Below are 13,100 nucleotides of genomic sequence, written 5' to 3' on the forward strand. Positions count from 1 at the left end.
CCAGCAACATGCCACACAAATAATTCGTTTTTTGCCAGCTTCAGAAAGAAGGAAGAGCTATCCTGTGGTCCAGCTTAACTTTATTTCAGAATGAAACCCAGCTGGGAGCATTTTCAGGCTGCCCTTTCAGGGCCTGTGAGGAACCCACCTGCAGCATCAGTGGCTGTGATATCAACTCCGTGCACCAGGATGGTGTTCAAGCAATCCAGGTTTCCCTTTGATGCTACAACATGGAATCTAAAAAAAAAAAAAAATAAATAAAGACCTTGCTTAAGCACAGCTGATTTGTACACAAGAATGGCAATATTGGCCAGGAAAGGCAAAGCAGCAGGGAAGTGCTACAGGGGCCAGCTCTGGACAGCATCCAGACTTAAGGGTTCTGCAAATATTACTTCAAGGAACAAGGCAAATTTCCTGAGAAACGATCATTATTTACCTGGATCAGTGAACCTGGTGAAATACCAGTGGGGTTTCAGTTTCCCTCTATACTCAAACCTGGCAAGAGCAAGCCTTTAAACACTCATCTATCTCCCTGGAAGTGAAGATTGTTTGGGAGTTTCCCTTTCCAGCCAGCTGGGCTCCAGCTTGGTGGAGCTAGATTCAGATGAGGTATTACCCAGATTTCTGCGCCCAAGAAGGTTTCTAGAGCAGCAGGAGTATGCTTTTCACACTCTAGAGCAGGAGTATGATTTTCAGCAGCCCCCCAGCAGCATTCCCAAGCTCTGGAGGTCACTTACGCGGATCTCCCCTCCACGTCCAGCTTTGTGGGGCTGACCCCCTTCTTGGCCAGGATGGATGAAACCTTCTCCACATCGCCCCTCTCAGCTGCCTTCATTAACCTGTCATCATACTTGCTCCAGTCCGGGTTCAGCTGGGGGACAGAAGCACAGATGTGAGTTTATGGAGCACCAGGATCCACCGGGGCTGAGGCACAACAAAATCCAAAATTGGTTTACAAACAACGTGCTGCACCCACCAGGATGTTTGGAACTATTTGTGCAACATCCCTGTCACTGCTGTTGGCGTTGAACGTGCAGAGCTCTGGGACAGCCTGGTTAAGCCACTTTGGTCCTAAAGGAGACCTTTAGGATCAAATTTCTTTGGTTTTCCTCATTCTGTTTCAGTTTGTCACGTTCTGACAACAAATGGATGCACTAAAAACACACTCCAGGACATGGCTTTTCCTGGCTGTGCCAGACTGTTCAGTGGATCATGAATTAGCTAAGTGTGATGGCCAAGGGAAGAACAGCTACTGAGCTGCAGAAGGAAGAGATTCAAAGTTGATGGTTTGGAATTGCCTGCGGTTTCCAAACCATGGAGGGCAGAGAAAGCCCAAGCCAGTTATAAACAGACCACCACCATCCAGCCCCAGACAGCCCTCACCCCCCACTCCTCTCTTGTTTACTTCAAACTTAGAATTTCAGGCCCCAGGCCAAGCCTCCCATCCCAAAATGCAGAGCTTGTTCTCTTCCCTGCCAAACCACCCCTGTGAATGGCTCTGGGCTTTTCAGGAAACTGCTCTGGGACAGAAACCTCACATCCATGCTGGACACTGATAACTGGATATCCAAGGAGCTTTTAAGGGAAGAACAAGGCTTCCAAAGGAGTATTTTACTCAAAATAGGAATATAACATTCAAATCTAACTCTGCAAAGAATTTGCAGGTAAGGGTGAGACACAAGCAGCCTGTGGGTGCATGAAGTTACTTTTCACTGCGGGTCAGAAATTCCTCACAACATGAAGAACATTAAAGCAGGTAACCCCAGCCCAGGGCTTGTTTAAGTAAAAGAGAGCACACAAAGGAGAACAACCCCAAAATCACCACCTGCACCTGCAGTGATTTGTAAAAGGGTGCTGCACTCATGATCAGAGCAGACAGAGGGGATCCCATCAATCCACACAAATATCTCCAAGAGGTGTCAGAGGACAATTCCACACTGTTCAGTGGTACCCAGGACAAGAAGCAATGGCCAGAAACTAAAACACAAGAATTTCCATCTCAGCATGAGGGAGAACTTCTTTCCACAGAGGGGTCAGAGCCCCGGATCCTCCCTCTCTGGAGACATCCCCACCCCACCTGGCCACGTCCTGTGTCACCTGCTCCAGGTGAGCCTGCCTGTGCAGGGGGCTGGCCTGGAGGATCTCCAGAGGGCCCTTCCAGCCCTAACGACTCTGGGTGATAATCTTCACTCTGCTTTCCCACAATAAACAAGATTACTGTAATCATGAAGGCTTAGCAGCAGCTAACCCAGTCCGGCCCTGCTAGAAGCGACAGGAGTAATAAAAATAGAGCACTAATGAAATTAGCACCAGTGCTGCGGGGCTGAGGTGCAGCACTGACTCATCAATCAATGAACACATCCATTAGCCTGAAGGCCAAGGCAGCCTGGCCTGAGAAGTCACTGCTCTGGTGACATCACCAGTGCCATGTCCCTCCCCAGCTGGGACAGGCTGCCCTCCTGCAAGGCTCAGCTTTTCATGTCAAACACCCTGGAGACTGTGCGTGCACAGCATCACACCCTGTGCTCCTGAAATTCTCCTGGCGCCTTCCCATCCCTACGGGACAGAGATCTCACCTTGGGTGCTGGGATTGCTGGGTTGTACCTCGGCAGCTGATACCTCCCAGCACAACTCAGCCAAATGGACAGAAAGTCCTCCCAAATCCTCCCCAGCCAGTCCCTGCTCCCATTGCATAAAAGTTCTGATTAACAGAAGCATTACTTAAAAAAAAAAAACAACACTTCAGTCATTTGTACCCACAGCCTACGGTGCACTAAGTTTAAAAGGGGATGGAGGGACAGGACACAGGGAATCATTCTCACTGCCAGAGGGCAGGGATGGATGGGATATTGGGAAGGGATTCCTGTTTGTGAGGGTGGGCAGGGCCTGGCACAGGTGCCCAGAGCAGCTGGGGCTGCCCCTGGATCCCTGGCAGTGCCCAAGGCCAGGCTGGACACTGGAGCAGCCTGGGATGGTGGAAAGTGTCCCTGCCATGGCAGGTTGTGGAATGGGATGAGCTTTAAGATCCCTTCCAAGCCCAAACCATTCCACGACTAAATCATTACATATTTAACAAACACATTCATCATTTAGGGAAGATTCCTCGCAGGAGGAGTTGCTAAGGAGATACAACACTCATCAATTCAACAGAACTACTCCACCCCATTTGCACAACCCAAGCTTTCACATTTTGCAGCAATGTTTGTGAATTCCTGCCAGGGTACGAAACCCCAGCTAGAGCTCCCAGATACCTACTGTGTCCTTGGCTGCACAAGAGAACCAACAAATCATGCTGAACTCGAGCTGCCAGGAGCCACCGGCCCGGCCACATCCGCAGCGCAGCTCACGGCGAGGAAGCGCTGCCCTGCGCCGCCCGCGGCTCCTCCTGCTCCATCCTCACTTAGCTCGGCTCCCCGAGGGTGCTCTCCCCATCCTCAGCATCATCCTCAGCCTTCATCACTCTGGGACACTCGCAGGAGCGTGCGCTGCCCAGAGCCGCGCTCAGCGCCGGACAGACGGACGGACGGACGGCGCTCAGGGAAATAGTGCCCGGACCCCAGGAGCTGTAAACAACACGCAGGCAGCCTCAGCAGCCCGATCTATTTTCTGATAAGGCACTACTTGATAGGCAGGCGATAGAAAGCAATAGCTATTAATACATTCCCGGCGTGCCCGTGCCCTGAGTCACGGTGCGGGCAGTGAGCTCAGGGGCCAGGCACGTCCCAGCCCCGCAGACAGGCAGGCAAGCGCTCTTCAGAAATGACAAACACGCTCCTCCTCACGGCCACCGGGCACCCACACGGGGGAAGGTCGTGCTCAGCACCGCTAATAACACAGCAGGACTGAAATACTCCCAGCAGTAATTCCTTCCCCGTTCCGCCGCGCCACAAAGCCGCAAGAACCAGACTCGGGCTCAGACTTCAGACAGCTACAACCGCCGAGCAGATGGAATGCCTGATCCTATTTTGACAGAAATGTAACCCATTTTAAATTAGAAAACACACATGCCTCTGCTTCAAAAAAATTCTCCTTTTACAGCACTGAAACCCTTTCTGAATAAAACCTGGTTTCAGCTTACTGCTGCTGCCAGTCTGTCTCCCAACATGTGAAACGAGAGGAGTCACAGAGGCTGTGAAAACATTAAACAGACAGCACAATGATTAACAGGAGGGAGATGGAGAATCCCCTTTCACAAGTTTTAAATTTAAATGGAGATCTCCCAAGTGCCATATTTAGAGGAGTAGGTCAACAAGACAAGCAATGCACTGTTTTGTCTGCAGGAGAGAAACCTGGTCCAGGGCCAGGAAAACCACTTAGACTCATCCTGGAGGACACACTCCAGAGGCTGCAAATAACCTAATAAATGGATCTTCTCAGCAGAGAATTTTTAAATCAATCGCCAATTTGGGCAAATTCTCTCTTTCCCAGTAAGTTGTGAACTGTCCCCTGGTCCCCTGTGTGGGCACCAGCCTTTGCCCCACAGCACCAACATTCCCCAAAGAAGGATCCAAGAGCTCTCTGCAATTAGCATCCATGTGACAAAGCCACTCCAAAAAAGTGCAGTGACTGTGCTGTCTTCTGACCACAACCAAGTCTGTCTCCTCAGCTAAAAATGGATATTTTTGGGGGGGAGAATAAATACACCTCCCAAGTGGCAGGGACAGAAAAGCCCCACTTGACCAAAATCAGTTTGGTGAGAAATGTAGGTAATACTGTGGCTTCCAGGTGTTCATCCCAAAGGCTTTCCTCGTCTCCATCTCATCTGCCTGCAGACATTCCTCGTGTCTCCTGAGCTGCACTCACCCTGCAGCCCCTTTGTGCTGCAGATCCTCCTGAGACAGCCCTGACCACGAGATTTAGGATTGCTAAACCACACTCCCCAGCCCTGCCCAGCTCCAGCCAGGCACAGAGCAGCTTCCATGCTCTGTGCTCTGCTTCAGGAAGCACAAACCCCAGGGATTAAACCTTCTCTAAGGCAGCTCAACCCAGAGAACTCAAAGGCACCAACTCCAACATGCTCTTTACAGTACCTGAAGTGCATAGCCTAATTCAGAATTTTTTCCCAAAATTAAGACCAGGAACATCATCAGACCCCAGCAGTGCAGATCTCTGGAGGTGCTACATCCCCCTCCACCCCACAGACGCCTGGCCAAGGCTGACATTGCCCAGTCTGTGTTACCACACCTGTTTTCCTAAGCCCAGCCTAGCTCTGTGTCTCCACAGAGAAGAGCAGCCCACCTCCCTGCTGGGCTGGCACCAGAAGCAGCCTGGTTGCTGCAGACACACACCAGAGCAGAGACAGAACACAGACCCCCTGCTCCCCGTGCCCTCCCAGCTCTCAGCCAGTGACAAACCTCCTGAGCTGCAAGAATGGACTTCCCCAGGTACTCCTCAAGTCCAGGTGAGCTTTGAGCATCCTCCACACCCTCTGCTAAGACACTGTAAAACTTCAGAGCATGGAGGGACAGCACAAGGGGCAATGGCCTCCCACAGGAAGAGGGGAGCTTTAGGTGGCTTTGGAGGAAATTCCTCCCTGGCAAGGTGGGAGGGTGACAGGGGCCTGGGCTGGATTCCCAGAGCAGCTGTGGCTGCCCCTGGATCCCTGGCAGCGCCCAAGGCCAGGCTGGATGGGGTTTGGAGCACCCTGGGACAGTGGGAGGTGTCCCTGCCATGGCAGGGGTGGCACTGGATGAGCTCTCAGGTCACCTAACCCAGCCCAGAAATACCAGCAGTGACTCAAAGCAGCTCCTAAGCCCTTCACAGCGAGCTGGGATAAAGCTGTGAAAGTGAGCCCAGCTCCTGCCACCACGGGGCCAGGCTGATCCTGTCCCCAGCACAGCCCAGCAGGGACACAGCCCCTGTAATGCCATTAGTGGGTGACATAAGCCCACAGGAGAGCAGAGAGCTCTGGGGACACTGCCAGCACCAGCACAGCTCACAGGCTCTCAGTGGCCCTTCACAGAAGCCCAGGAGCAGCTGGAAGGGATTTAAATCCCATTCCATCCCACCCTGCCACGGCAGGGACACCTCCCACTGTCCCAGGTGCTGCCAGCCCCAGTGTCCAGCCTGGCCTGGGGCACTGCCAGGGATCCCGGGCCTCACTCCCTCCCAAGGAGGAATTTCCTGCCAGAATCCAACCCAAACCACCCCTTTCAGAGCCAGGGCAGGCTCACAGTCCCCCAGGCCGCACACTTGGAGTCCCTGCTCTTTCTCCAGAGGGCAGAGTACATTTGTCATCAAACCCGACGTGGGGACAGACACACCCTGCCCTCTCAATGGCACAAAGTGACAAAGGCTTTTGAAGTGCTTTGGTTTGTTTTAAAACTGCACTGACAGAATGAAAGGTAAGTTAGATCAGAAAACTGGCTTTTAAAAATGTTTCTCTTAAAAATGTTTCCCAGGTGCACCTTCCCCTGCAGTGCAAGGGCCCTTCACCCAAACCCATCTCTCCTGAAGAATTTGGCTTACCTGGCTGAAAAAATACTGCACGTACCGGGTTAAACCCCACTGGGGCGAGCAGAAATGGCATTTTTTGTGTTTTACAAGCATATCTTACCTCCCAGGACACGTCTGTCCCCACGTGTAAAGGCTTTGGAGTGCCAGACTGCAGGAGTGAGATGTGGGTTTAGTCTGTGCAAGGGAAAACCAGACACAGGCTGAACACAGGGCTCTTGTTTCACCCTGCACCTTCCCACAGGCAGCACTTTGTGTTACCACCTCATTCACCAAAAATCCTCCAGAATAAAAAAGCCATTGAATGCCACAAAGTGGGCAAGGCTTAGCTCAAAATGGGATAAAAACCAGCAGCTCCCTTAGGCCTGCTCTGGTCTGGTATTGTGCTGAAAACACTCCTGTCAAAAAAACTCACCTGAACAGCTGTGCCTGGTGTGTTTAAATGTAACTGCAGCCTGTCATTAATGCAGGTAACAGTGTCCTAACAAACAGCTTAAAGCAGGCAGCTGCATCTCCTCATAAACATCCCTGATTTTACCCTGTTCCTCCCAAGTCAGCATGTCCCATCAAGATCAATCTATTAAGAATAAAGAAAATTCAAATCGACTTCTAGGTCAAAAAATCCTCTCAAAATGAACATTTCCCACTGCAAAGAGTGAGAGGTCCCCCACAGCAGTGCCAGCTTCTCTCTGCCAGGCTGTGCCAGGGGAAAATCCACCAGCACCAGCCACAGGAGCTCCGAGGCCACACTGGAAGTGCCAAAGGATTCTGCCTACAATCCCTGCAGGCGGCAAAGCCGGCTCAAAGAACTAAAAACAGTCCCAGTTTTGTTCTCAAACAACTTTCTCATATCTCATGGCCAACACAAAACTCCAGAACGCTTTACTGATAAAACAGCCTGAGAGTGCCAGCCTTGAGGCACAGCCTGACTTGGACACCAAGAGAAGTGACCAGAGCTGCCGGGGCTCTGCATTTCCAAACTCTGCTGAGGACACCCCTGGCACCTGGGGCCAGACTCACACACACCAGGAACATCACACCCCCCAACCTGGATAGAGGGGAGCCCTGCCAGCCCAGCTCCTGCTGCAGCCTGGCTTCACCCCACAGGGGAAATATTTCCCCTTTAAACAGGGAGAAGCAGGAGCAGGGTCAGAGTCCAGCTGCCAGTGGGAGCAGCACAGCTCCTGCCTGCCCAGGACTCCATTAGCTGGAGTTTCTGAGCTCTCAGGCACAGGCCCCATTGATCTGTGTGCTGCCATTCATTACAGCATCAGGAGGTGTCAGGGGGGATGAAACCTGATGTGAGTGCTGCATCCGGCACACAGGGAAGGCAACAAATCCCAGCCATGGTCAGCCAGCAGTGAGTGAGGCAAACAGGATCAGCCTCAGATGTCCCAGCATGTGCTTGCTAGCATTAATATTTAAATACTGACAAAGCACTCCGTAAGTTGCTTCCACACAAAAGGTCATGTGAACTCCAAAGAGATAAGCATAGAGCTTGTCTGTGTAATTATGTCTGCATATCAGCTCAGGATACTGAACTCCCAGGCCTGCACTGAACCTCCACTCTTTTAAATATTTTTAATTGCTACATTCCAAAGCGATAAAGCATTAACTCTCCTTTCTACAGAGCCTGAAAATTACAATGCACCTGTAAACAGGCTGCACCACAAATTGCCAGTTGTGTTGCTTCAGCTTCACCCCACAAACAAGCTCTAATTCCACTTAACTAAATGCAAATGAATCACAAAGAGATTTTTTTTCCAAGAACAAACACATTAGCACGAGCCTGAATAAAGCTTCCTGGAACCAAACTCGCTTGAAGGAACAACCCCAGCCAGGCCAGGAGTGACATTGGAATATTACAGTGCTGTGGGTGCTTGAGGATGCCATGGCAAAGTCACCTCGGGCTGCCCCAGGGAGGGGCGACAGGACAGAGCTGCTCCAGCCGGAGCAGCAGCAGCACTGGAAAAATTCTGCTGAGGGGTCAGGGCACTGGGATCAGCCTGGCTGACAAATGGTCTGTGTCCCTGCACAGGGCAGAGTCAGGACACAGTGCCACAGAAGTCTTGTTCATGTACAAGCTCTCCTGTGCCCCCAGCAGCACCAGGATCTTCTTCTGTAAATGATCTTGAATCTTTAAAGGGTTAAAATCAGGTTATCAAGCACCTGGTTTTCACTTCACCCCTTTGGTTACTGATGTGCATTTGTCAGCACACTGGGGCTATAAATCACTGCTAACACTGATGCTGCTGATGAATTAGCAAACCCAAGCAGCATCCTTCATTCCCATGACAAAAGGGGTCAGCCCAGAGCAGGAGGTGGTACCTGCCCTCTCTGCTGCTGACAGGGCAGGAGCAGATGTTTCATGTGCATTGGGTCACCCCACACAGCTCCACTCCTGCTTTCCCAGAGGAAAACTCATCCACTTAACAGAGCTGGGCAGCATCCACAGGGAAAGGAGTGTTGACACAGCCTTGAACAAGCTCAGCTGTCACTGACTCCAGAGCTTGTTCAGATATTCATTTAATAATCACAGCCCATTATGCCAGGGCAAGAGCTCAGGTGTCCCTTTGTTCCTTGCACAATGGTTTCCGCTAATTATACGGCAGGTTTGGTTTCTCTTAATTAAACAAAACCCGGCACCACTTTTCCCAGAGGAGGAAGGATTGCTAGGAGTTTTCACATGGTTTTGGATCTGCCCATCCCCATCACCTCCCCCAGGTGAGGACCATCAGCAGGTGATCCCCATCCCCTGCTCCAGGTGAGCCCCATCCCCTGCTCCAGGTGAGCCCCATCACCACCTCCCCCAGGTGAGCCCCATCCCCTGCTCCAGGTGAGGACCATCATCACCTCCCCCAGGTGAGGACCATCAGCAGGTGATCCCCATCCCCTGCTCCAGGTGAGCCCCATCCCCTGCTCCAGGTGAGCCCCATCACCACCTCCCCCAGGTGAGCCCCATCCCCTGCTCCAGGTGAGGACCATCACCACCTCCCCCAGGTGAGGACCATCAGCAGGGGATCCCCATCCCCTGCTCCAGGTGAGGACCATCACCACCTCCCCCAGGTGAGGACCATCAGCAGGGGATCCCCATCCCCTGCTCCAGGTGAGCCCCATCACCACCTCCCCCAGGTGAGGACCATCAGCAGGGGATCCCCATCACCTCCCCCAGGTTATCCCCATCACCACCTCCCCCAGGTGCCCCCTGAACCGTGGGGACCCCACTCCTGGGGCTGCAGCTCCAGCTCTGCTCAGAGCACCACCAGCAACCTCACTGGTGGTTTCCCAGTAACTCCAGGTGCTTCCCTGAATTCCAGGCTCAGCTGAGGGGATAACACACCTGAGACTGAGCAGAGCCCTCCCCAGCTGTTGCCCCAGAGTTACAGCAATAAGCAGGTGCCTTTTCCCCTGCAGAGGCCACTGTCAGAACTCTGAAGGTCCATTTGCCAAGGCCTGCCCAGAGAGGAGAGGTTTGTTTTGCAGAACAACAAACCAACCCTTCCTCAATCAGCTTCTCAAGAGAGACCAAGCAGTGAGTATCTCGTGGGTACAGACACAATCCCCAGCTCTGCTGAAGAACACATCTCCTTGTCACAACCCAGGTCCCAAACACACATTTATGGTGCCAGGATGTACTCTGGAATCACAGAGGCACAGCAGTGGGATTGAGTACATTAATTAGATCTTTCCTGTAAATGCTGGTAGATGAGGCATCTCCTCTGACCTTCATGCCCCACAGAAGCCCACATCCAACTTTCCAGCCTGCCCTCCTGCTAATGACAGGCATTTGTCTCACTATGCAGAGCACTGAACAGGCTGCTCAGATGATTTTCCAAGCACCAGCAGCCAGCTGGAGCTAACAAAACCAGGTAACTCCACTTTCAGGTTCTGGATAACCGTGGAATTGGTCATAACCAACATGGTTTTTACTTTCTGCTGCTTTTCGTGGCTTCCCTCCATCACAAATCAGTAATAAAGCGATTCTCATCGGAAAGCACGTAACTACCACCTTCACCTGGAGGAAACCTCCCCAAAAGCAGGCTGGATTGGGTTTCTCTCCACCCTGCAGGAAACAGCGCTGGGTGGGGAGAGGAGAGGGGGATGAGGTTTCCCATAGAGGCAGCTCTTGTGCACTCCTTTCACACGGGATCTCTGAAGCTGCCGCTGGCAGGGATCCCACCCACCTCCCCTCCTTCCCAGCAGAACAGAGCCCAGCTTCATCCCAAACACCCACACACCCGCACGGGTCTGTCCCCCACAGAGAAGATTAAAAGCTGCTGCTATTTGATGGAGACGGTGGAGCGATCACACAACCCAGCTAGGTAATAAACAGGGGAAGTAAGTTTACTATGGAGAAAAATCCCTGTTTTTACAGGATCTCGCTGAAAGGAATTTCCCTTCGTGTATTTCAGAGTAGCTTCAGCTCTCGAAGGCATTAAGACTGCTCAAATCTCCTCTGAAGAGAAGGTTTATTGGAAGTGAAAAATCTCCATGTCTATTCAAAACCAAACACAGGTGCTGCCAGTCTTTGTTTGAATGTAATTACTGGGCTAATTTGAGAATAACAAACAGCTCTAAAGTACGGGACAGCTAATGAACACAGAGCAGCGCCAGCCCACGCATGACAAATCCTCATAACAGGCTCATGAATCACCGCTGAGCTCCGTGGATCCTGGGAGCTGTCATCAGCCAGGGGAGCAGCTCCAGCTCCTCCCCACGAGCTCTGTCCAGGTAACATCCTCAGAGCAGGATTTTACAGACAGCCACTATCTCAAGGGACGGCTGATAAAATCCAGCGCCTCGGATTCACCTCCCTGTCCCGCTACTCCCCGGAGCCAGCGGCGAGCTCAGCAGAGGAGCACAGGGACGGCTCAGGATGGGGAAGCATTTACCGGGCAGGCACAATTAAAGATGGGGAAGCATTTACCGGGCAGGCACAATTAAAGATGGGGAAGCATTTACCGGGCAGGCACAATTAAAGATGATTTACCGCGCCAACAGTTTCCAAACACGGCTTTCTCCACTTACAAAGACCTCCTCCCTGAACAAAAGTCATCCGCGGGGATGAATGAAGTGAAAATAAAGACCGATAAAGCCGGTTAAAGGCAGCTAAAGCCAGCCTAAATTTTGGAAGCCGGACAGAAGGGACAGAGGTGCATTTCCAGAGGTTCTGCCTGCCCTGTTCTGCCTGGTTCGGCTCGGCATTCCAGAGGGGATGACCGGCAATCACAGCCGCACGCTCACCAGCTTCCTGCCCACTTTCCGAGCAATTCCTCCATCAGAAGCGCTCCGATTTCACCACGTCAATTCCTAGCACGGAACCCGCTCCTGCCCGTGCCCCGCGCACGGACCGAGCGAGCCCCGCGGCGGCCCCGCACCGGCTCCCCAAGGTTTTTGGGGGAAAAATTGTTAATTTGTGCTGGAGCCAGGAGGCAGCGGACGGGCACAGGGAACCGGAGCGAGAGGCGGGGGGCGGCTCGGGGCCGCTCAGCCCCGCTCCTCCAGCCCCGAGCAGCGCCCCGAGCTCGGATCCGGGCTCTCCCTGCCCCGCGTTACCGCGGCTCCCCGAGCTCTCCGCTCCCCGTGAAGTCCCCGTTCCCCGGGGGAGCCGGCATCCTCCGCGCTCTGCCCCTCCGTGCTCCGGGCTCTGCGCCCCGAGAGCCGGACCCTCCAAATACCGGGACTCCCGAGCTCTGCGCCCCAAGAGCCGGACCGGACCCTCCGTTCTCCGCCCCTCCAAATACCGGGACTCCCGTGCTCTGCGCCCCAAGAGCCGGACCGGACCCTCCGTTCTCCATCCGTCCAAACCCCGGGACCCCCGAGCTCTGCGTCCCAAGAGCCGGACCGGACTCTCCGTTCTCCGCCCCTCCAAATACCGGGACCCCCGTGCTCTGCCCCAGCCCAGAAACGGGACCTCCCCGTGCTCTGCCCCGCCGGGACCCCCGTGCCCTGCCCCAGCCCAGGAAACGGGACCTCCCCGTGCTCTGCCCCGCCGGGATCTCCGTACTCTGCCGCACCCCAGGACCCCCCAGCCAGGCGGGGGGCCGTGCCCCGGCACCCACCGCGCTGCCCCCGATGACCGCTTCGTGCTTCTTCAGCCGGGACTTGAGGCTCTTCATGGCGCGGCCGCGGGCGGGGGGCGCGCACCGCACCGGCCCCGTCGCGCTCCCGCCGCCGCCGCCACGGCCGGGACGCGCCGGCCCCGCCCCGCTCGCCCGCGCCGCAGCCAATGGCCGCCCGCCCTCGCGGGCGCTGCGGCCAATCAGCGAGCGGGGCGGAGGGGAGGGACTTCCTCGTGGTGGAGGGGTGCTGGCCGCGCGGAGCCGCCCGGCCGGCAGGGGGCGCGCTGCGGGCGGGGCAAGCGCGCGGCGGGCGAGGCGGCGCTCTGGCCCGGGGCGGCCCCTCAGGGCACCACAGAGAGGGCGCGGCTGCGGCTCCTGGGGTTCTGGGATAACCGCCGGGATAAGCGCCGGGAAAAGAGCCGGGAAAAGAGCTATACCTGGTGTACCTGGTGCCGGGGGGACTCTGTCCCTCCAAGTACAGAGCTCCCGGCGGCTGAGAAGGAAGCTCAGAGCCCTGCCGCTCACCTGCTCACTGGACCAATGGCCGCCGTGCAAACAGTCTGCAATAAACACGACCTGTGTGCA

General features: G+C 54.2%; 1 protein-coding gene across 1 annotated transcript in view; it reads right to left on the bottom strand.

The window, feature by feature from the left end:
• UACA (uveal autoantigen with coiled-coil domains and ankyrin repeats) overlaps nt 1–12,599 on the bottom strand; it is a 28,189-nt gene extending 15,590 nt beyond the window's left edge. The window contains exons 1-3 of the mRNA XM_036389914.2: nt 12,516–12,599; nt 738–871; nt 149–237 (exon numbers count right to left, since the gene is read on the bottom strand). Of these exons, the coding sequence (XP_036245807.1) occupies nt 149–237; nt 738–871; nt 12,516–12,572 (280 nt within the window). The 5' untranslated portion in view covers nt 12,573–12,599. The remainder of the gene's footprint in view (nt 1–148; nt 238–737; nt 872–12,515) is intronic.
• Nucleotides 12,600–13,100: the final 501 nt, after the last annotated feature.

Source organism: Molothrus ater, chromosome 13 (assembly GCF_012460135.2).
Source record: "Molothrus ater isolate BHLD 08-10-18 breed brown headed cowbird chromosome 13, BPBGC_Mater_1.1, whole genome shotgun sequence".
Lineage (NCBI taxonomy): Eukaryota > Metazoa > Chordata > Aves > Passeriformes > Icteridae > Molothrus > Molothrus ater.